The 25,047-nt window shown below is 29.9% G+C and overlaps 3 protein-coding genes across 8 annotated transcripts in view; 2 read left to right on the top strand and 1 right to left on the bottom strand.

Moving 5' to 3' along the window:
* The window catches only part of TpnC73F (Troponin C at 73F), a 47,867-nt gene extending 37,576 nt beyond the window's left edge, over positions 1-10,291 (top strand). For 4 of the 5 annotated variants that reach the window (XM_076397506.1, XM_076397507.1, XM_076397505.1 and 1 more), the window contains exons 2-6: positions 3,864-3,891; positions 9,011-9,154; positions 9,210-9,329; positions 9,388-9,519; positions 10,020-10,291. In XM_076397506.1, the coding sequence (XP_076253621.1) occupies positions 3,864-3,891; positions 9,011-9,154; positions 9,210-9,329; positions 9,388-9,519; positions 10,020-10,051 (456 nt within the window). In that variant the 3' untranslated portion in view covers positions 10,052-10,291. Of the gene's footprint in view, positions 1-3,644; positions 3,783-3,863; positions 3,892-9,010; positions 9,155-9,209; positions 9,330-9,387; positions 9,520-10,019 lie in introns of those variants that run through there. The other variant, XM_076397510.1, reaches the window with a different exon arrangement.
* Positions 10,292-15,473: 5,182 nt separating this feature from the next.
* On the bottom strand, positions 15,474-22,563 carry LOC143192039 (NCK-interacting protein with SH3 domain). Of its 2 annotated transcripts, none has more exons than XM_076397497.1 (9): positions 22,427-22,563; positions 21,992-22,305; positions 21,495-21,934; positions 21,244-21,439; positions 20,993-21,195; positions 20,833-20,936; positions 19,757-19,978; positions 18,596-18,768; positions 15,474-17,180 (listed from the first exon to the last, which is right to left on the bottom strand). In XM_076397497.1, exons 1-9 carry the CDS (start codon positions 22,449-22,451, stop codon positions 16,992-16,994), a joined length of 1,866 nt encoding a protein of 621 aa, XP_076253612.1. In that variant the 5' UTR covers positions 22,452-22,563; the 3' UTR covers positions 15,474-16,991. The 2 variants fall into 2 exon arrangements, with proteins under 2 accessions (XP_076253612.1, XP_076253613.1); XM_076397498.1 differs by having other exon boundaries at positions 22,423-22,561.
* Positions 22,564-22,770: 207 nt separating this feature from the next.
* Positions 22,771-24,902, top strand: rogdi (rogdi atypical leucine zipper). Its single transcript, XM_076397501.1, has 7 exons — positions 22,771-22,916; positions 22,967-23,038; positions 23,096-23,230; positions 23,288-23,448; positions 23,522-23,642; positions 23,698-23,907; positions 24,146-24,902. Exons 1-7 carry the CDS (start codon positions 22,881-22,883, stop codon positions 24,209-24,211), a joined length of 801 nt encoding a protein of 266 aa, XP_076253616.1. The 5' UTR covers positions 22,771-22,880; the 3' UTR covers positions 24,212-24,902.
* Positions 24,903-25,047: the final 145 nt, after the last annotated feature.

The following is a 25,047-nucleotide window of genomic DNA, read 5'->3' as shown; positions in this document are numbered from 1 at the left end:
ACCTATAAATAAATATAAACATCTTTCAGCCACAGACGTCAAACAGAACTACTAGACTAATCGTATTCTCACAACTATATTCCAATGCCAGCTGTATACTACAAATTTGCCAGAGTTTAGGAACGAACTACAATTTGAAAAAAATAATTAATTTCCCAGAAATTAACGAAAAGCTAATTCACTAAAATTTTTAAAATTATTAATTTTTTCAGGCGAATCAGAATAATAAGAATGAACTTTTTTATTAAAATTTATAAAATCAGAAATATTTTATTAAATAAATTACAATATGCATAAATATCATAAAAAACAATCCTTTAACAAACAAAAATTAAATCTAAAAGTGTTTATAAAAATAATAATAAAAATTATATATATATATATATATATATATATATATATATATATATATATATATATATATATATATATATATTATATATATATATATATATATATATATATATATATATATATAATATATATAATATATATATATAATATATATATATTATATATATATATATATATATATATATATATATATATATATATATATATATATATATAATATATATATATATATATATATATTATATATATATATATATATATATATATATATATATATAATATATATATATATATATATATATATATATATATATATAATATATATATATATAATATATATATATATATAATATATATATATATATATATATATATTATATATAATATATATATATATATATATATATATATATATATATATATATATATATAATAATAATAATTTTATTTAATAATATGAAGGCAATTAATAAATAGCAATAAGAATATATAATATTCGGTGGATGAAAATGAAATAATACTAATTTTTTATAGATCGAAAAATCATAACATACATCAAAAACATTTATTTGATTTGAAATCATAATATACTTTTTCGGTTAGGCTTTTTATTATATATCTTTGCTGAGTTAAATTTTTAATTAAATATGATTAAAGTCACATATAATCTCTAAAATAATGTACACTACAGAAAAAAACTATAAATGTAGGTTTAACTAAAATTATCTATTAATTTATAACATTATAATTCTCTTTATGAAAAAAAAAGGATACATAATCAAGAAATAACTAGTAATTAATAATTAATACCACATAATATTTGAAATAAATAATTTCTTGATATTAGACATTAGTATAAACTGATTTATAGAGCATTTGTGTATAAGATATGTTTCTCATGCAATAAAATACAATATTTCTTATACAAGAAATAATATTTGAAATAAACAATTTCTAGATATTAGACATATCAGTATAAACTCGTTTATAGAGTATTTGTGTATAAGAAATGTTTCAAATCGCCACCGATAGAATATTAACAGTAAAATACGATATATCTTGGGAAACTTCTATAAACCTTTCCAGAAACGACATTTGTTTTACGTGCAATCTAAATATAAAGAAGTCTTTTGGGTTACTGCCGTTTTCGAGTGGCGATATCTTCCAGGAACAGAAGTATACCGGGTGATTTCTAAATGTTCTTTCATATTTATCCTCATATATAACTTATTTAGTTCGTATATGTACGTACATGTAAACATATATTCCAAGAATATAAAAAGTACAAATTAGTTCGATCAGTTTTGAAAAAAAGTACTACTCTAGGCTCTGACTTTAAAATTATTTATATCTTACGTTAGATATGCTTACTACAATATTAATTTACGAATTTGTTACTACTCTTCTACTGTTCGGTTGTACTTGCATCAATACACAAGCAAGATGAATATGGGATACATACATCAATATGTATTTCTCAAATTACAGTAAAATTAAACGACTTAAGTAAAAGTTAAGAATAACACTTCACTTCAATATTTTGATCTCCTGCGTGTTATCCAGTAGCTACTATATTGTGCTGTGATTTAGTAGGCTTTCAGGCAAGAATTAATATTGATTTCGAGGTCATCGTGCGGTTCTTACGTAGCGATTACGTAACATTGTTTTGTGTGAGTGTTGAATTTCTTGGTTTGATGTTCTAGTGAAAACCTATATTTGCAGCTCATAAGCCAAATTTGGTTTTATCATTGACATCTGTCACTAATATTCATTCTATATGATTTTAATTTTAATATTAAAAAAAAATTGTAATTACGTGTTAGCTAAACAAAATTTGTGAAGTTTCTGCTTAATTAACAGTAAGAAATATATAGCTGATAACGGATATAATGCTTGTAAAAATTTATGGTAACAATATTCTAATAAATAATTTAAGGAAAAGAAAATGATACCGATATATTTTGAAATATTTTTAGCCGATATTTTTTGATCGATATATCGATATTTGATATTTTTTCGATCATTTTCCAAAAAAAATAAACCTATATCTTAGATATTATAGAAAACCATATGGTTATTTTCAATAATTTTTTAAAATATCAATATATCGAAATATCGATACATTTCTTGGCAGCTGACACCACTACCTTGCTCTGATCTACTAAAAAAGGCTAAGAAAGTAATACCTTATTGAATATTATGCAACACTTTCCGTACCATTGAAATATATATAAATTATTCACAAATAAACAAATTATTTCAAACAGCTCATTCGAAAATAAATAGAAAAGAATAAGTATATCGAATTATGGTCGAAGATGAAAAAACGGATATTCAATGAAAACCTAAGAAAAATAACAGTAGGCCAAGTCAATCGTTGCCATCGACTTTAACATAAACTTCAGCGTTAACCATACATTAACCAATATTAATATTTTGAAGATCACACTGTATATATGCTGGAACCCAAAGGTTAAAGGATAACCTGGTTTCCATTCAGGTATAAGATAAAAATGATTTGTTTGAGACTTTTGATAATTTAATTACAATAAGTAAGAAATCTTATGTTATGTATGTACCGACTAATTTGCTTGACATTGCTATTACTGATTGTTCTAACGGCTACTCACAGGCCACAAATTAATTTCGTTCAGAAATATCGCTCTTCGATCTTGGATCGCTTCAAAAAAGGATATTTTTTTTCAATATGAAATTATCAATAATCAATAATCAAACGTATTCAGCTAATTAGTACTCCCTATATTATTATCAATAAAATATATTAAGAGCAATAAATTATGTAATATGAAACAATACTATTAAAAGATTTTATTAAAAAGGCACGATATTTGATGTTTAGAAAATACTGTTACAATAAGTTACAATAACAAATTATGAGGCATTTTAAAATATCTTTATTATAGTTTAAAATAACTAAATGGGCACCAAATTGAAACTCCCACTAAATTATGCAGTATCGTATATATCCTTAGTTATTGGTAAAAATAAATAATAACAATTATTAATACGTAACATGAACAATAAATAATAGATATGAGCTTTACATGTCACTAAAATAATACGATATAGAAACTCAAATATAATTTACTTTAATTTATCTTAACATTATTTGTATAAAAAATGAAGACCACACATTTTAGAAATATGAATATTTTAGAATTATACGCGTTACGGTTTCCGAAATAAAATAAACGAAAACGGAGAAATTTTAATTTTACACTGGTAGAGGAAAATCTGTAACGAAGCGTGGGCTGGAAAATAAAGAGCCGAAATCCACTATAATTTCCATCTGGCCATATGAACGAGCATCTTGCAATGCCAGTTCTTCTTAAGCTTTGATGCGATATAGAAATTGGTCAGTCGTCTCTCACTCAAGACTTGCCGCCACCTTTTCACACTCAAAAATGGTATTGTTAATTTTTAATTTATTCAAGTTTAAATTATTGCAAGCTACTTATTATTAATATTTAAATTTATATCTTTTTCAGGATGAGCTTCCTGCAGAACAAGTTGCTGGTAAGTTTTAATATATATGTTATTTTGTAATATATCAGTAATGTTATAATGTTGCCATAATTCCAAATGCCATAATAATTTCATATGTATATTACATATATAATACGTAATTGTCACTAAATATAGATCATATATTCTGATATTATATCTGATTTTAAACATTTTTAAGAAAAGTTTAAGTTGCTATATAAAAATGCATTTTCGAAAATAAAATATTTAGATCAGCTTTCTATATTTTAGATTAAAACGTGTAGTTTAAACTATATTTTAATATACATTAATTTATTTTAACAGTTTAAATATATGATCATTTTCAAGAATGTTTTAAGAACTAATACTAATATCCTTAAAATGTTAAACTGCTTTTTAAGAATATATATATATATATATATATATATATATATATATATATATATATATTATAGTTTTGGCTGAAACATTTTTATATTAACAAATCACTAATCAATGAATTTTATTTACCGTACTGTTCGATGACCTCTTGCTACATCCCTGATGACAAAAATAATTCCGTCATTAAAGAGCTGAGATTTCAGTTCGAAGCCCCTAATAAGGTGATTTTTACAAGCCTCTTTTGAAACCAGCTTTACACCATTGAGAAAGTTGTCGAACGGAATAAGATCCAAATTAGACAATAGATCAAAACTTCCCCAATTTCACTAAAGATATAGTTTACCGTTATCGTGATGAAACATCTGCTTCAATTACAATTAGATCTTGATAGTAGAGAATCGAATAAATGGTTTAATCCTTACCTTACACCTTACACACTTATAAACACCTTCCTTGTCGTCAATGCGGTATTTGCAGCTCTTTGTGAAACTTTTTTTCGACCACTATTTTCTGCACCTTATCCAATTACCCAGTCAATTTTCATCCCCCATAAGCATTATTTTTAAAAATGCTTCGACTTTGTTTCGTTTCAACACCAGTTCACGAATAAACATTTGTTCTATTCAATTTTTTACTTTAGTATTTAGATTATGTTTGGATAGTCTTGTCTAACTGTTTTATGGTTGATGATTGGTTCTCTCGATATTCTTAACAATTCCATTGACTTTTGTACATGGATATTCAAAATTCCGGAAAGAAAAAGAGCAAACCAATTCAATTCCACTGACGTTCACATAAGCATGCATTACAAATGACGCTACATTTGTTCCTTGAATATTCTTTAGTCTTTTAACTGTAATTGTAGCACCTTTTAAACGCGCTACAATATGACTTCAGTGAATAAGTATTGCTGGAGATACGATTTTAAACCTTCTATATAAACTGAATTTTCTTTTGTTCCATCTTAACGTAATATTAAGGCCCTTTCTTCTAAGACTAAGAAACAAAATAATTCCACACACACATCTCTTATATACATTTCGCTTTATCCATTTCCAAGTTCATAAAAGTGGTTCTTCTCAATTAAGTACTAAAAGTTTAAAACCAACAACGCTCAATAACTTTAAAGGGTACCATTTTAAAAGAAACGAAAAAGCAAACCCCTCTTTTCCTTAAGAATTGACTAGATTTTAATTACGATACCTTCTATATCCTATAACTGAAGAAAACGTTGTTTGTAATTGAGAAAAATGATACCACAAAAAGTGTACATCATTAAAACACTTCTTCAAAAATAATTTATAGTTTTTAGAGATCTAATATTTATAAAACGTAAAAACAAACACCATCAATCAAAACACACGTGAACTGACGATTGAATTATGTTATATATTTACAAATACTCGTTTAAAAATATACGAAAAGAATATTTAAAAAAACATATAAAAGTCCAAGATATATAATTCATCAATCAAATGGTCTAAACATAGAGATATAAAAAAAGCTTTTAATATGAAATCTCCTTTGACCCTCAATAAAACATTCACGTTTTCAGTTCATGTTTCAAATATGTTAACAATCTCCGGCGTCGCTTTTTTTAACCAAAGTTACGAGACAAGTTCGAAATAATTTGTTTTTGGCAAAGTGTTTTTGCAGCTGTCCCCTTGTGGGTGGAGTTGCTTTAACCAGTTACTGTTCTTTCTAAAATGAAACAGGATCAATATCTTGTTATTTTTCAATGATTTTCCATTTTAATCTTTAATAATCTAAATTAAATGTTTCCTTCAACTGTTTGTAAGTCCATGTAACATTTAAGAGTATTGAGCTTTTACTACTTGTTTTTTTTTTCAATTCTCATTCTCATTCTCTCAAAAGGGAACATTGACTTATCCCAGAGGTTCGAAATATCAAAACAATTTCAACTTTATAGGATTTTTTGTCCAACCAAACTGCTTACTGCACAGTTTTGCATACATTTTTAGGCAAATTTTATTTACCAATATTCGTTAGCCGCTACTTAAAATTGTACCTGTTGTTGATAGTACATATATGGTGGATTAATTTGTAATTTATAAAATATATATATAAATATATATTTAATATTTAAATAAGATGAATGTAATAAAAAGGTACTAAGAAGGATTAAAGAATCTATCGTTCTGAATGTGATTACAAATGCTTGATTTCTTGCTTGCTGTTTAAACAGCGACTCTGTTTCAAAACCCCTGGTGATTTCATGTAACTTTGACTACCGCTTTAAAATGACTTGACAATTGATTACGTTAACGGCGATTCGATATAAAAACGTGTTGAACTAGGTCTAATTGGAACGAAGACTTTGCTTGATTCAGTATATACAACTTGTTTTATCCCTGAAACTCCTCCCTCGAGTTCTTGGTGATGACTGGCTGATGATGCAAAGCTGGTTCAAATCTTTAGAGGGCGAGAGGCTCTTTTAACTATAACTTTTTAAATTTGATAAGAGAAATTCTCAGAATGTTCAGATATTCAACGGTAGCGTACCCTCTTGAAAGTTTATGGTTGTAGTCACAATAGGTTGTCTTCCATCAAGTCTAAATTGTGACACGCTTCTAGCACCTAGCACCCCATTGTCTGAAGAACTCGACAACAAGCCAATGTATTTGATACCTTTTCTAGTATGGCCTGGCTCTACTAGACATTCGATATAATGTTAATCACTTTGAAGCAACAATATGCTAAAATTGATTTCCCATAATGTGATTAACAAGTAGTTATTCCTATCGATCCCCTAAATTATCTGTAATTATTTAAAAAGAAAAACATATACTCGTATAATTCTTTTTTTATTATTTAATTCAAGATTTCTTGATTGTGTGTGGGTATCTGAAGGTCTCGATGTAGGTAATCAGTCCTATAGTATTTGGGTGCACCCACAATACCTCTCAGGACTTTGCTCCGAAAAATTTGTATTTTATTTATGTTACTTTTTGCAGAACATCCCCATAATTGAACTCCGTATGTCCATATAGCTTTCAATATTTGCTTATATGATAGCAATTTATTATGTACTGATAATTGTGATTTTCTTCCAATTAGCCAGTACATTTTCCTATATCTCAATTCCAGTTCTTTTCTTTTCTTCTTTATATGTTCCTTCCAGCGAAGTTTTGCATCGAGATTCTGAGATATTTAGCGTTGTTGCTATATGGAATGATAGTATTATTTAATGTTATTGGTGCTTGTACGGTCTGTTTATAGGTGAACTGCACATGTACAGATTTACTTTCATTAATTCTTATTTTCCAAGCTTGTGTCCAATTATTTATATTGTCACATGCTGTTGTAATTTTTGTGGGGCTTCTTCACTATTGTTTCCGACAGCTCTAATCGCAGTATCATCAGCAAATGTAGCCATCGTAATATTTTCCATTTGTAGTATATCTCAAGTATATCACCTGCTTTAGCTTCTTTTATTGCAAAGTAAGCTTCTTCTTGTTTGACTCTAAACATTATAGTTGTCATGTATGATTTTAATAGTTCGGTGTGTTGTTTTGGTAGCATTTTCTGTAGTTTATGAACAAGGCCTGCATGCCAGACCTTATCGAAGGTTTGTGCTACATCTAATAATATAGCTGGGCATACTTTTTTACTTTCGTAGGCTTTTTCAGTAACATCTATTATTCTGTGGACCTGGTCAATTGTTAAGTGCTTGTTAATAAACCAAAACTGGTGTGTTATCATTAGGTCTTTTCTCTCTATGATCGATTTTATACTTTTCAACAGGAGTTTTTCTAAAACCTTAGATATTACTGGCAGCAGTGATTTAGGTCTATAGGCTTTTATTTCACTTTTAATAACTTTGGTTAACTCTTTCGGCGTGACTAATTCAATCATCGAATTTTCAGCTTCTATGTCCGGCCAATTATGTTCAATATTAGTTCGTTTGACTTGAAAGTTTTTTCTAGATATTCAGCAAATGCTTATGCTTTATAGTGATTGTCACGTGTCCAATTCCCACTGTACTGTACGACCTTGATACTTTTTATATAATTGTTTTTTTACACAAACTCTGGTGAATATTGATTATACAGAACTTTCTTTGATGAGCCGAGTTCATGGTACATTTTCTTAGCCACTGCATCAGTCATTGTATTAGATAGCCCCCCATTGTATTAGATAACCTGCAATCTAAAATCCGGTATTAAGCCATTCTTAAGAATTTTTCTATATTGGTTAGCTATTCTATTGTTCCATAACTTGTAAATAGGAGTATATTTTAGTACTCAAAGTAGTTTTTGTCCTGTTGTTTCCAGTCCAAGATTTGTGACTTCATAAGTGCCCATTATGGTTTCCTGCATTAGTGAGCGCTGGTAAAGAGTTGTGTCATCATCAGCACTGGGAATATTAATTTTGTTTGGTGCCATTGTGCGACTGTACCTGTATTGAAAAAGACAAGAAATTGATGGTAGGACAGAGAACTAATGACGTTGCTGACGGTACTACGTATTAGGGTAGCAGTGCGAAAATTGTGACTTACAGACTTTACTCACTAGCCAGACAGGCCAAGTGAAACCAAATAATTTTGATTTATTTTCTTCTTGTCTACAAAATTTGTTTTCCATCAGGTAATATTTTTTATACCTTTTGAAGTGACAAAGGTAGTGTTCTTAAAATAATCTAATGATTTTTTTATTAAATAGTACTTATATATTATAGCTTATAATGAAAATATTAATGAATTTACACAAGGTGTTCAATTGTCTAACATTATAAACTATTTTTTCAGTACTCCGCAAAGCCTTTGAAGCATTTGACAGTCAGAAATCCGGAAGTATTCCTTGCGACATGGTAGCTGATATATTGCGCATCATGGGACAACCCTTCGACAAAAAAATCCTGGAAGAACTCATTGAAGAAGTTGATGCTGACAGTAAGTTTTACGACTCAGTTCGATTTCCCATAAAAAAATATTTTTATTAATGCAGAGTCCGGACGTTTGGAGTTTGAAGAGTTCGTAACATTAGCTGCCAAATTTATCGTTGAAGAAGATGATGAAGCAATGCAAAAAGAACTTAAGGAAGCTTTCCGATTATATGACAAAGAAGGTAGTTTGTTATTTTTATTTACCACCATATATATAATCGATACATTATAATTTCATAGGAAATGGATATATTCCCACATCTTGTTTAAGAGAAATTTTAAGAGAACTGGATGACCAACTAACCGATAGGGAGTTAGATATGATGATCGAAGAAATTGATACAGACGGTTCGGGCACAGTTGATTTTGATGGTAAGACTATAAAAATATATTTTGTTTGCCTTTCTCATTTTATAGCCGTTTGCTTTAATAATATATCGCAATGTGAAATAAAAATAGCTACTGCTCTGTTTATATTCCGTTAGAAAATCTGTTTACTAAAACCATCTGTGTTGATGTTATATTTTTATAATAAGGATTTAGTAATCGTACTACTACACCAGACGGTTTACTTACTAATTATAGCAACATTATATTCGGAATTCTTTCGGAAACCATAATGAATTTAAAGTAATCAAAAAACATCTGTAGATTGACATGTAAACCTATTTTAAAGTTGTTCAAATGTTTCGAACGCTTGTTTGGATACGACCACTTGAATTTTGTAAAACACGTTCTGTTAACATATATCTTTCAAATTTCGATAATATATCTGTATAATTTACTTTTCTATATTTTTGTGAATATCATATTATAAGAAATATAATCATTAGCCGAAAGTAATTAGACTAATATTAAACTTTTTATTTCAGAATTTATGGAAATGATGACTGGTGAAGTTTAAACACTGCAGAGCAACAATGGAACCCCTACTTGTAATATTAAGTGCATTTTATATTTGTCTGTTAATGTATATAACATACCATAGCACGTGAGCTACCACGTAAATTTGTATTGAAAAAATGATTATATTTTCACACTTTATATTAATGTATGTATGTTATAGGAGAATTTGTACGTTTAAAAAATATTATGTGTGATATTAGAATTTAGATTTGAAAATAAATCATCACTTCATCGGTTTTTTCAATCGTATTTATTCGTACTCATATATATATATATATATATATATATATATATATATATATATATATATATATATATATATATATATATAAATATATATATCGATAAAATAATCCATTCCTAATACGTAGAAAAGAAGAAAAATAACTATTAGAGGGCATGGTAGTTTGGTTCGGGCGGCTATTCAAAAAGTGTCAATTTTAAATAGCTAAATTCTAAGTGCAAACCCAATAGTAAATTCACAAATGGCCGGCCAGTCGACGCAGTCTTCAACAAATACGCAGTCTTCGCAAAATGCTCAACTCTCGGCACAGCAAACAGCCCACAAACAGAGTACGTTTACTCTCAATGAAATTAATTCTCAGAAAGATGAGAAAATCCGTCACCTAAACTTGGTAAACTTGATACACCAGGTAAACTTGATTCCCGATAGTGTCCAAAATAGAAAATCTCCATTCAAATGCGCCAATTATGCCAACAGTGTCTCAAACCCAATCATCACTGGCGAAATACTCTCTTGAACATCTTCAGATGATCAAGGATACTTGTTCTTGACCCCGTAGTATATTCAATGATCTCCTAGAATGCATATTAAGTGCGCGGTAAGAAGGAGGAACTTATCGATGTACTGTCAACATTTTGCTTCTCCAGGAAACCTTTCTAAAGCCGTTCATCCACTTCAAGATCCCAAATTATTCGGTTTACTAAATTATCAAAAACAATAACAAGCACATTCAGCTGCAATCGCAGTCACACTCAAGTCGTGAACGCACTTCCATAGCAATCGAGCCTAATAGCAAGCAAGTAGATCGATTTAATGAAGAAGAATTTAAAGCTTTATTCCGTGGAAACACCCCCAAATTCATATAGGTGACTTCAATGCGCATCATCCACTTCGGAGAGCCAACAAGCCAACACCCGCTGGTGTAGGTGTCGCCGGGATAATAGGCGACATTGAACTTGGACGGGTCCAAGCTCCAAGCGAACCAACTATCCCCCCGATATCACCAAACAGCCAACAATTATTGACTTCTTCATTTCACAAAATACAAATCAAACTTCAGACTTGTAAGTTTTTCAAGGCTTCGATTCTGACCACAGACCTATCCTCCTCACGATCAATGACTTTCTATGAGTTCTGTCACATCCAAACCCCTGAAAAGCACCGATTTGAAATTGTTTCAATTGAGCTACAACGAACAGGACCAAGTATTAATTCTCCAGATGATCTAGAGCAATCTCAAAGCTCACTCTAGATATCCAAACAGCCGCAGACAGAGTTACAAAAACGCGCAGCTCTGAATCTAATCCGGAAAAAGCCAAGCTTCTCGCCGAATCGTTTGAGAATCAAATGAAATGCAGCCCTTCAGTAGGCCCACTACAACAGATGTTAACCTCCATTACTGACACTATCCCCTCCTTGAAGAGGAAAAATTTCCCGTCAGATCCTCTTCTAAAGAGCATAGACACCCCTAGAGACATCCAACTCCCAATAAAACATCTATCTTCGAAAAAAGCTCCTGGCCTAGATGTAATCCCGGTAAACCACCCGAAAAGTCTCACCAGCAAGCAATTTTCAGAGCTTTCCAATATTATTAACCCCATCCTAAGGTTAAAACATTTCCCAAAAAAATCGAAACATGCGCTTGTTGCTGTTATTCCCAAGAAGAAAACCATGTCAACCCTCCTGACTATAGGCCCATCAGTCTGATTAGTTCACTCTCCAAACTTGCCGAAAAAGCGATATTTCACGCTCTAACTAGATTCACTGACGCGCACCACATAATCCCTGACGAACAATTTGGTTTCCGAGCCAAACACACAAGCCTCCATCAAGCTGTCCGCGTCGCAGCAACCATCCATCAGTCACTTATAAATTGTCGCAAAGCTCAAGCCATCTTTCTAGATGTATCCAAAGCTAGGTCTATCAAATGATAGGTCCTTTCAAGTAAAGATCAGTCTCGTGCAGTCTTCTCTCGAAAACAAATCTCCTCAGGAGTCCCGCAAGGTGCTCCACTAGCTCCATTCCTGTTCAACCTTTACATGGCTGATTTCCCACTGCCTAAACATTCACACACAGCATTTTATACAGATGTCACAGCTTTCTTCACCACCGGTTACAGTCCCGATGCCATCCGCAACAGACTCCAGGTCCGACTCCAAGTCAACTTCGTAGTACAAATTCTGGCGACTGCAGATTAACCCTAGCAAAACTCAGGTTATTCTGTTCCACCATAAGAAGAAGTTCCATGCATATCGCCTCCAAATCGAAAAACTTCCTATCCCTGGGCTCCAGAAGGTATCATACCTCGGTCTCCAATTCGACCGTAATTTTCGATGGTCAGCTCAAATCCAGCACGCTATTTGCAAATGCAATGGTGTGTATAGCCTACTATTCCCACTCCTCTGCAGAAAAGGCAAACTCCATCAGAAAGCGACTCTGTATAAAATTCTAGTCCGTCAAATCTGACTCTACGGAGCACAGGTGTGATGGTGGATGCACAGGTACGTCTCTGAGAGACAACTTGCATTACTCCAAGTGTTCCAGTCCAAAAAAGTCTTCACGTTAGTCATCCATCCACAAACCCCGGTAGTCAAACCAAATACGTTAATCCCAGTCGTATCCCAAAGTCTGAACCCGAAGCGATATCAGCAAAAGACCATTTGATTCTAGCTGGTCATCTTGGAAAAAGAAAAAGAAAGTTTCTCTATTGTTCCAAAACCAAAAGTGGTATTATCATTTCGTCCCGTCAGGAATCGTAACTAAAAGTAAATCGTAGCATCTTATAGGCTCTTGGTTTAAATAGGAAGGGGGTGAGCCCTGAGTTCGAATTTCATAAACTCTTAAGAAGCACTAAAGCAACCATTGAAACCAGTGAAGAAGAGTTCAGTTATACACCCATCTACAGGTTACAAACTATCTAGAATGGTAGAATCTTGATATTATTATGTTATATAATGCAACCGCTGCGGAAGTGACTATTGCAGCCATGTGAAAGGCCCATCTGTTTTAAGACAACTAATGAACGAGTGAGATGGGTTTCGTTTGTTTTCTAGTAGATAAAAACCCTCAGTGTCACTTTGTATCGCCATTCAACATGTGGCCTCTTCTTTCCTTGAATAATTCAGTTTTTTTAAGTAAATTAATATTTTTTATGTTCTAAACTCTTTCACATTTTGTAACTAATACACATTCAACAGAACGAGAAGTTATTTTAAGTAAATTGACGTCGATTGATCCAATCGCATTTTTAAATGTAAGAATACATAAAAATATCAAGGAATCAGAGTATGGTTTATGAAATGCACCATGTTGAATCAATAAACAAGATTCAATGAACATTGAAATGATGAACAAATTACAATTTAAGAGACCAGAGATCAGATTATGACTACTGCTTATTCACAAAAAATAATATGTATTTGGTAATATTTATTGATGAAGCATTGATAACAGAACGTGAAAAGCAAACAGCTGACTTAATCGAAAGTCTTTTAAAAAAGCACAGAAATAAAACTATTTATTGAAATGGAAATAGAGAAGAGAGAAGAAAGGTTAAATAAAACAAAATAAATCTGATGAAAATTTTCGGTGAACCGATGGAAGTTAATTTCAACATCAGCAAAGACGAAGAAATAATTAAAAACGTACTGTATTAAAGATGAATATACACTCTTGCTTACTTTTTATTAGTTACAAAACCAAATATTGTATATAATACTTCAAATCTAAACAGGTGGATAAATTAGTGGAAAGCGCATGGAAAGCTGAAAAAAAACTACTAAACCCAAAACGTAGCAAGAACTATGGACTAATGTGCATAAAATGCCATAGTAAATTTGAAGGAATAAGTGATAGCGACTGGGGTGGTGACGGTTCAATTAGACAAAGTGTTAGCGGCAGTTACAAATAAAACCAATCGAGTTATAATTTCAGATATCTGTTTCTCATAATTGTTATCTCAACTTCATTGAAACCGAATTGAAAAAATTTTATTGATTCAAACAGATCTGAATTAAATAGTGATTTGCTCGATTTGTTAAATCATTAATAATATGAGATACTTACTTTGAGGAAATAGGTCCTTATATTATTTTATATATTTTTCCCAGGATAGAGGTCTCTTCTTTTATTGTACATTACGCATGTAACACTCTTTGTTTCTTCCATAATTGTAGAACCCATATATGCTATTTTGTAGGGAATATATTATGTTTTTTCGTCATTATCAATTCTTTAAACATCCGTATCCATAGTTTTACAACTTTTGAATTGCTTTTAGCCATGGCATTTAAGCCTGAATAAAGATACAATAAAGACATGACGTAGTCATAAAATTTCAACAACTCTTCCCACTTTTAAAAAGTTATTTTGATAAACACAGCCGAAAATTTTATAGTAAAATATTTTTAACAAAAAAATTGAACCGACTTCAAAAAATAAATAAGGAACTCAAAATTAAAAAATAATCAAACTTAGAGATTTTTAATAAAAAAAAACACATTTTAAAATAAAATATGTACATAATAATCGTTGTAATAACTAAATAAACATAAACAAAAAACCTTATTTCACCTATCTAGTGCACGTATTTTATATTCTACTATATACACACAATTTAGCTTCGAATTCAGATTCGAATCTTATAAGACATGGATGTTCTTGATATTTGTAAATATTTATAAGGCTAAACAAGGCTGGGTAATATCGGATGTTTTCTGTGATAATTCTGTGAGATGGTCACAGAATGGATGGTCAGGCGAAGTAGGTAGACTTAATGCAGAGGATCTTGATTTAGAATCCACGTTAAACAGTAGGTCCAATCCAGATAAACCCTGAATGGTAAAAAAGGAGACTTTTATTGTATATTGTGATTGTATAGACTTGCTTGAAAATAATTTGATTGTCCGCTAGACTCATATAATGCACTGCATTTTTCTAAAGGTATTACATGAACCACTACTATAGATGTATGCGTCATGCATTCCACCGCCTGGTTTTAGGCCAGAACAAAAAAAACTACTATAGACATAGAAACTATGAAAATCTTATTCAAGGTTTTAAAAATAAACAAAAAAAAAAGTATTTTAATACAATATATTAATAATACTCCGGTATAAAAAATAACATTTTAAAACATACATTTAATAAGGACTAAAAAAGCCAAATAAAACAATTATTTAATTAGGTGCATTTTATTCAGTGATATAAGATGACATTATGTGGAGAGTATAACTATGTATCATAAAATATTTTAGCAAGAACACTTCTTATAATTTTGATTATTTATTTAATAAAATACTTTATATTATTTATTACGTATGTATATATATGTTGTAGGAGATTTTGTACCTTTGACATGCATTAAATATAGTTGTTATTAGAATATACTCTTGGAAAGAAATAACATGTTTTAGGCATAGTGATATTTCAAAACAGATACATATTATCTTAACAAAACTTAAACCGCCTTTCAATAGCTATTATTTTTTCGTTCGGCTATTTTCTAACATGGACCACTGGCGCCACAATATATTCAGAATCAATCAATTTCTCACGGCGGTTTAAGATATTTAGAATTATTTACACAATTTCAACACCAAACAACATATTAGTACAATGCTTAGTAACATGAACATTTATTATTTCGTTAATAATTTAGAATATTTCGTCAATTTGAGCAAAACTATTCAAACAAATATATGATGGATAATGAACATATCAAGTAAACAAAATATTCACTACTCTGTTAAATAATGTTTATATGTCAAATATTACTTCAAAAATGTGAATCAAATGTAACCAGAAAGGCATTTACCAGGTTAGCTTATAATTCATATTAATAGAATAATAAGACCCTGTAATACTCTTATAAAACCATCATGCAACTCGGGGCTTTATAACTTAGTCTCATATATGAATAAATACAATATTAAGACCCTTATTTATGAGCAGTGATTTCAATTGATATAAATAATAATTCATCACAGAAAATATGGCAACTAAATATTAATACACTCTTATTAATGGTGCTACTGCAAGGCATTTCAACAAATTAATACTGGCTAAAAAAGCGTCGCTATTAATATAATATCATCAAATCACACCAAAACATGAAATTATTATAACTAAAATCTATAAATTGTTTAAAGAGTCAACATATAATTTCGTTGTTATAATTTATTATTGATATATTTTAATTAGTGGTATAATTTAAACACGTTTTAAACACCCAAATATGCTTAAACATTGCTGAAAACACATATGTTCTATGATATATGTTGACTCTATACATATTTGGCCTCCAACATAACTATAACTACCATCACATTAAGTATTTTTTAAATTATTTACATAATAAATTCAAATTTACTGTAATTATAAGTATTTAAAAAAAAATGTAAAAGGTTCTTGATTTTATGATCAAAAACACGTATACATTTAGACATATTTTAGGCACTGTTCAACAGAAATTACACTTATTTGAGGTATGTGTTACTTCTTCTGCATCAACCCAACATTTTAGTACATCAAATATAAATAAATAAATATAGCATAAAACTAGATCTATCAAAAACGCAACAAAATAAAACTATTAAAATATATTTAGAAAATTTTAAACAATATCACAAATAATTTTTGGATGCAAAGCAATCTAAATTAAAACCCAAATATTATGATTAGTTTCTGAGTGGATTCATTGAAAGTATTGCGGAAATTCCGCATATATTTCTTTAAGCAAGTACTGGTCCCTTTTACTTAACTGACCCTCCTCGCAAAAGATTCTGGTAAAACATTTTAATATATCTTCTATTCTATGCCTGTGTTCTTGATAATTGGTATTTCCTAACACCCGTCTACAAAGCTCCAGGTAATCATTACGCTTCTATAAAAAAGAGAAGACACTGTTTATACAGGCCATATTTGCACAAATACTACATATTTAAATATCATTAACCTTCAAGTGGTCGCGCGACCGCAATTATTTTCGCTGATTACAATAATAATTCACATTGCACGCATATCATGTCCTAAGATTGTCATGATTTCACTACCTAGCAAATAAACGGCTTACCCTTACTCCCTGCATCTCCCTTATACACGGAGCGCAATTATCATAGCTACGGCGCAAGCGCCGAAACAACACTGCGCGCCGTCGAAGGGGTTATGCGCGACACTTAATGCGATATATAACTTTTTTGGAATATCATAAACTATTGTAAAATTAAGCGTTTTAGTTATAAAATGAGTCGTAAATGCCAATTTCTGGCACAGGACGAAATCTAACGATCGACAGTTGGTGGTACACTAATGTTCCTTTGGTGGATGATTTAGCAAAATATCGTAATATTTTTGTTACAATGGGTAAGAACAAAAAAGAAATACCTCCTTGTTTTACAGGTCAAACACTCCCTGAATATTCAAGACGATTTGGATTTTCTGATACGACCACTTTGTTGTGGTACGTGCCCAAAAATGATATGTTGTACTAATATCATCATTTCATAATGATGCTGAAATCGATAACAGTACAAATGAAAAGCGTAATTCAAACATGGTAACTTTTTAAAATACAACAATAGGCGGTGTCCATGAAGTCGACAAAAAAGTTAAAATGTATAGGAAAGAAGGAAGAATAATAGATGGTCGTTGACACTATTCTTTCGTGTTTTGGATATTGCTGGAATAAATGCAATGGTAATATTGGGGGCAGAAAAAAAGCTAAAATATATACGTCAATTGGGCATAGAGCTAATAAAGGAATATGTGTGTTGAGGATACTAATAAAAAAGCGAGTACTGGTTCCAACACGATATGCAGAGAAAGTTGCAAAATATGCTCAGCAAAAAAAAGGAGGCAATCGAAGACTCAATACACATCTTGTCATAGAAATATTTGAAGAAGGCACACTACCTTTATTTGCAGTGAATGTAATCGTGCGAAGACACCGATTCTGAAGAAAACTAGACTATTTTAATTATTTGATCTCACGAAGCCAACTGATTTTATAATTTTATTTTTTGATATAAGTTAATAAATATATATAGCTAGTTACAGGCACCTAAAATGATTTTTTATTTCTAAACCTAAAGTTACGTTTCTTTTCTTCGACATTAATGTCCTAGAAAATGAATAATGTTCCTAATTATCAGAAAATAAATAATTTTGATTAATAAGTATTTTATTTTTCTAATATAACCCCATAGGTCTTTTAGGTTACGCGAGACTGCTGCCATTACAAATGACCACGCGCCCCCTTAAAGGTTAAATAAAGTGGTAATGCTGACATTCTATTCTTACCTTATCTCCTGGAGAGAGATCTGCTATATTTCTAACAATAATATCAATTAGAACTTTGGCATCGTTTGTATAAAACAAATTCGCTGTAGAGCGCCGACTAAATAAATCTCTGAACAATTTCAATAAAGAATGAGGTGGTGCTGGCTCATGATCAAATATTCTTACCGGATCCTCTATAAAAGTATAAATTTCAATTAATAAATATTTTCCTATATACATTATGAATTATACAGGCTAGAATTCAACCTCAATATGCTATTATGTATGGAATATAACGTCGTTAAATGGTTCATCCAATGTTTAATCATTTTACCGTATAATTCCGGATGAATTGCGGCTTAGTGGTACAGACTTGCAAATTTAAAAAACTACAAGAAAGTCTAGAAATTTGTGTTAATGGCCAAATCATTCTGCTGCTATATCTCATCTATTGAGATCACATGTCGCTGATGTCAATTTGGGCCAAGCGAAAGGACGCCGTTATTTTAACATCATTTCTACGCGACATACCCTCAAATCTTTCATGCAGACCGTTGCAGTCGAATCCTGTTCAATAATAAAGCAATTACATATAACTCAGTTTGGGTCAAAGGAAATGGGTTATCATGTGTCCTTTTCACAAAAGCATGGACCATCGAAGCATCTGATCCAAAACTGGCACCACAATATCTGATGCACCGTGAAAAAGTTGGCGTAATAAAGGGCAATCGCAACTCGTAAAATGAGCACCAATCGCTAATAAACAACAGGTTAGACAGACGCCAACATAAATACCAACTTCGATTCCCCAATGGAAAAAAACCATAACAAAAATATTTCTAAAGGATCTATTTAAAATCAACATAAAATTAGCATTCATTAACCAGGCCACCGCCAGAAATACCTTATAAAACAGGTTAAAATTAATTTGAAACTTATCAGTAATAAAACTTGATATTTTGTTGCAAAAAGTTTTGTAATAAATTGTTTACAAACGAAATCTAATATTTCCCAAAAACTTAAAAAACCAGCTAGTTCATTTTACTATATTGACAAAATTATTGCACATGAAATTAGTTTTGTACATAAAAACACAAGTAGTATTTGAAGTTAGTTTAGAAAAAGAATCTTAATTAATCAGTATAATATTTTTTCTAGGAATCAATTAAAATTAAAGCTTACCTTCTCGATTTAATAGTAATAAAATTTTTTCACAAAATATTTTAGCTATATGGCGACCTTCTAAAGCCACTAATACTGGATTCGAGTCTTCATCATCAAACTGAAGATTAAACGATATGACTAAGTTTAAAAACAGGTCTGGTATTTGTTCATCTAAGTCGGTATCTGGAGGTGACTCAATGTTGTCCAATACAAATGAAAGAAACGTAGATCCCAAATATTCTAAAAAAATGTGTTTACCATAACATCAAATAAAAAAGGGACTAATGGTTTACTTATTGAAATAGGTAGGGAAAAGTAATTTCGGATTTTTTTACAATTGGGGCTGACCTTTTGCAATTTTCCTGGTGAGACCATAATTCCATCCACAGATCTTCAGCGATTTCTCAGCGAAAGCCTCTTCTAAAGGCAGTTTTCAACCATTAGGACGGCTGTCTAGAAACCGCAACAAATGATAGTTGAGAATCGCCTGCTTCAATAACGTTAGTTCTTAATAGCAGAATCGAATTAATGATTTAGTCAGGTTCAACACTCAATAACAGTTAACCTTCCCAAACAAGTGTCAATGGGTGCCATTTAACTGTCTATAAAACTTTAGCGGCGATTCACAAATGAAAACTCGATCCTTTACAATTTTCAATATTAACTCCTGTGGAATCGAAGTAAGGTGATACTTTTGGTATTTCATATTATGTAAAAAGTTTCAAAACTGTTTTATGGCCGATGTTTAGTTTCGTAGCGGCGTCGCAACATGAAATATGTCGATTTACTTTGATATTTTGAAGAATTTCAATCGATTTGATGAATCTTTATTTCTTAATTCTGGCACCAGCGTTCACTTGAGCACTACACAATTTTACTACAATATTTCTTGAGACGATACTGCTTTTTTCTCTTTTTGGTAATAAAAAAGCAAAATAGAAAAAAGGCCTTGAATATTTGATGAATACCTTCCAAAAGCACTATAGCATGACTTGATTGTATAAAACCATTACTATAAATATCTGCGACTTTAAAACCATCTAGTAGGAAAAACCGAAATTACTTTTACCCCACAATAAAACACATTAAATCACCTAAATTAATTATTGGCATCGGTTCTCCCATTGAAAAAACCATGGTTAACAAAAGGGATGAATAATTTAATTTTGGAATGTTCCGAGGATTTGCCATCATATCTCTAATAAAAAAATAATAATTAAAGACAAATAGTATATACCACCAATACAAATACACCTTGCTAATTCTCCAGGCAGAACAGAATTTAACATTATATTAATTACAGTCTTATCTAAACTACATAAAACACCAAAGGCTTGCAACAATAATTGCCTAATGGACCATCGTACTTCCATTTGATAATACTGTATTAATGTAGTTATCACATGATATTGGTTGGACGATATCACGTGACGTGATATGCTTGTGTCAGCGTTAGACTAAAATTATAAAAATTAAACAAATCCAATCAGATTAATTTTACATACCAATATTGATATAAGCTCTGTAATATATTCCTTAATAACGCTTTCATCCTCATGTAACATCCAGCTTCTTTGTTGGGAATCTTCCTTGCAACTTGTTAACTCATTAAAGATAATTTTTAGTCTACTTGCATCATGTGTTTGTTCTATTTGACCATCATCAACAACTAGACATGTTTGTGAATGAGATAAAATTGTGCTATAAAAGAACAAAATTAGCATTAACATTTAATTTGTATTATAAAATAGAATACCTTAAATATGGAAAAATTGATGCTGGCAAAAGTTCATGTAATCCTTGAATTACAGTTTCTACAGCAACCCTTGACATTTCATGTGACAAATTTGTATTAATCCTAACACTTTCCACTAAATCATAAACAGATTGTGCAGTTATCACAGGACTAACGTTGGATGATGACATGTTGAAATCAGACTTTCTAGCTTCATATATTTCAGACTTTACTTCCTCGTGAATATTTTCTATGCTCTTTTGAATACTGTCACGACTTTTCGTAATAGGTTTTATTGGTTCCTCCATAACTGATCTGGATTTGGCATCCGATAATTGAGAACCATAATTACTACCGGTAGATTTAATAGTCGATACAGGTGATTCAGGATTTTTATATGAAATTTTAATGCCATCTGATTCAATAAAATTGTTGGAATTATGAAATGATTTATTTTCCATCTTTAAATGTTATTATAAATTAATTAAAACTATTAAAAATAAAACATATATTTTTACCTGTTTTTTTAGTTCTTTAAGTTTTAATATAATTTCACTTTTAGTGCCAAGAGCAATTTCTTCATTATCTTTCCTTTTTAAGTTTTCTAAGGCGTTTTCCAAAAATTTAATATAAAATGACGAATTTACTGTAACCGCCTCTACATAATTTGAAGGAATATATCCAACATCTCCTCTTTCATTAATAACTTCCCACCAATTTTTATGTTTTGTATTTGTCTGTTGTAAAATAAAATATTCATTTGCTCTAAAACTTATTGTTTTAGCATATGTGGCTTTAAAATCATAGAGACTGTGTAGCATATCAAGTTCTCCTAAAAACCATGTATTAAATATTTCATTAAAAATGTATTAATTGCTTCTAATTAAAAACAATTTAAGTTAATTTGTAAATGAAAAAATATAAGCTAAGAAATTATTCTAAAAAATACTTGCCCATAGCGGTACCAGATTGTGACATAATTTTACTTTCAACTAATATATTTTTTATTAAATTGTTTTAAATTTTAAGAAATAGAAAGGGAAAGTGTTTGTACCTCCAAGTGTCACACCTACTTCTGTTTATGTTTTTTAATTTCATTCTATTACTAGCGACACCTAGCAACAAAAAAAGTATTTCTTTGAAATTAATTTTAAAATTATTTCTATATGCTATATTCAAATATAATTTAATTTATTATATATTTTCCAAATAATTCTAAATTCCTAACTTTGAATTAGCATTCTTGAAAATTAACAGTGCCATCTGTTGGGCCTATAGAAAAACTAAGCAGCTGTTTTTAAAAACATTTGACAGTGACAATTGTCTAGTTTTATTCAATAGTATATTAATTAAAAATTCACCTTAATTTAATAAATGGTTTAGACGTTCAAAAGTTGAGTAAATAAGATGGTAGACTGCGAAAAGTCAGAAGCAATTAATTTGGTAATTTTTTAATTATTTCTTTAAATGTTGATTTAATTATGGTATTTCAGCAAAAGGAATTTGAATGGGTATTAAATGAAGAAATTCATAAGGGTTTAGAACAAATTCATCATATTTTAGTGGTGAGAATGTATTACTCAGATGTATATTTGTGAAACAATTATATGTATGTTTTAAAGGAATGTGCAAGGAGATTTCCAGTAGCATTATATGGCCATGATAATTCATCCAAACAGGATACATTTGTACTTTCTGTACCTGTAGATCAATTAAAATGTGTTGTTACGTTAACTGGTGATAGTATTACTCATGCTGTATGTATTAGCTAGATGTTTTAAATATATTGAGAAATCTAATTAGCACTTGTTTAGGATATTAATTTTAAAATAACAAGACAAAATTCTGCTACAATTGTTAAAACTAGTATACAGAATCATTATCCCTGGAAGTTACAACAAGTACAAGATGCCTCGAATCATTTACAACAAGCCCTTTATCATATAGATGATGTTGGGAAAAATTACAAGTTTAAGTACATATTTTAATTCGTATTTAAGAATGTTTTGATTGATAGTTATAACTGTAACAATATTTTAAATTTGTAGGTCGTCTGATGAAGTATTACATATATTGGGAAATATACTTGGTAGTTTACAAAGGGGTAGAACCAGCTTAATAGTGCCAAGAAAAAAAACAATGGATGATTTAATTAAAAGTCGTAATATGGTATGTAACATCTAATATTGTTTTATTAATATAAAATATCATGTTATTTTCTTAGAAATCATTGACACCCACTTTAGCAGAAGATTTAGCAATCAGCTTTTATATTCAAAGCCATAAATTGATATTTGCTATATATCAACTAATTAATAATCATGGGGAAATGAAATATGATTCTACCCATGCTGAGTGTTCAGTACCTTGGTTAAATGAAGTGTTAGTGTTTTTCACTGTAGGTCTTCAGTTATGTCAACAATTAAAAGACAAGGTATGTTTTGAAACATAATTTATAATACCTTATTAAGAATAATATCTTGTAAATATTGGTTATTTATAGAAAAACTGAGCAAATAGTTTTATCTAATACAAAAATTCTCTTTGTCAACAATATTCATCTTTATGTACATTTCAAGGCTACTGTACATTTGTGATGTTATCATTATGTATAATTTTACACCTCTATTCAAGATATTTATTTCAAACATTAATTCTAAAATTATTTTTAGATTTGCGTTTTCTCTCAATATAAAGATTTTACTGTAGGATCTAGACCTGCCAGTCCAACAAATTGATATGTTAAGAAATGAAATCTCAATTTAGCTTAAGTGTTGTTATTGTCAAAAGTGTCCTAACTCTTTAATCATAAGATTTTATGATATTGTCAATTTTGACTTACAAACTATTATATTTTGATTCAAAATCTGTGGTAACTAGATTAAGGCAAAACTATACTTTTCTGTTTTACAACATATTTGTAGTTATTTTTCTAAACTAATAATCTCTATCAGATCACATGACAGAAAATATTTTGCTTTAACTACTTATTTGGAATTGGATAATACAAAATATATAATATGACTGATTAATACAAAAAGTTAAATACATAAAGAAAATGTTGCTGAACTTTATTAATCATCTACTCTTTAAATGGATTTTAGAATCCAACATATTTTTTTTATATAAGATAATTATATTGTTTTTCATGTTGGTATATATCTATACAACCTGATATTCTCCATTTACTAATTGGAATAAAATGTTTCTAAAACAGCCTTATAGTCATAAAATTTGGGCAGTTTTTGTTTTATGTTGCTATTTATGTAAAATATATTCGAAATTAGTGTAGTAGTAGAGTTGTAGATGTCTATTGTGTACAAAATAATTAATTTTACGTCATTATTGTTATTTTTAATATTAAGACAATAAGAAATACTTGAAATTGTTGTATTGTTTAAGAAAAGCAATAAAAATAAATACATCATAGCGTAGTGTTTATAATTAGCATTACCTCTAAATATTACATTGTCATATAATCCATATGAATTATTATTTGTAGATGAATTAAACTACTGTTATTTAATAAACATTATTAATTCCTACGTCATGTAGTACTATTTTAATTTTACTT

Source organism: Rhynchophorus ferrugineus, unplaced genomic scaffold (genome assembly GCF_030347505.1).
Source record: "Rhynchophorus ferrugineus isolate W39M unplaced genomic scaffold, kcgeb_rfMv2 rfM2, whole genome shotgun sequence".
In the NCBI taxonomy this organism is placed as follows: domain Eukaryota; kingdom Metazoa; phylum Arthropoda; class Insecta; order Coleoptera; family Curculionidae; genus Rhynchophorus; species Rhynchophorus ferrugineus.
The sequence above is the reverse complement of the archived record's forward strand: the minus strand, read 5'-3'. Positions and strand labels throughout refer to the sequence as shown.

Bases quoted from the DNA above. Each gene is read 5' to 3' on its own strand.
- LOC143192039 (XM_076397497.1), bottom strand. From the start codon at position 22,451: ATGTCACAATCTGGTACCGCTATGG. The intron at 21,196-21,243 runs GTATGTAAAATT...TTATAATTTTAG, and splicing joins CAGAGCTTATATCAATATTG to TCTAACGCTGACACAAGCAT. The intron at 18,769-19,756 runs GTAAGCTTTAAT...ATACTTTTATAG, and splicing joins ATTACTATTAAATCGAGAAG to AGGATCCGGTAAGAATATTT.
- rogdi (XM_076397501.1), top strand. From the start codon at position 22,881: ATGGTAGACTGCGAAAAGTCAGAAGCAATTAATTTG. The intron at 23,449-23,521 runs GTACATATTTTA...TTAAATTTGTAG, and splicing joins GGGAAAAATTACAAGTTTAA to GTCGTCTGATGAAGTATTAC. The intron at 23,908-24,145 runs GTATGTTTTGAA...AATTATTTTTAG, and splicing joins GTCAACAATTAAAAGACAAG to ATTTGCGTTTTCTCTCAATA.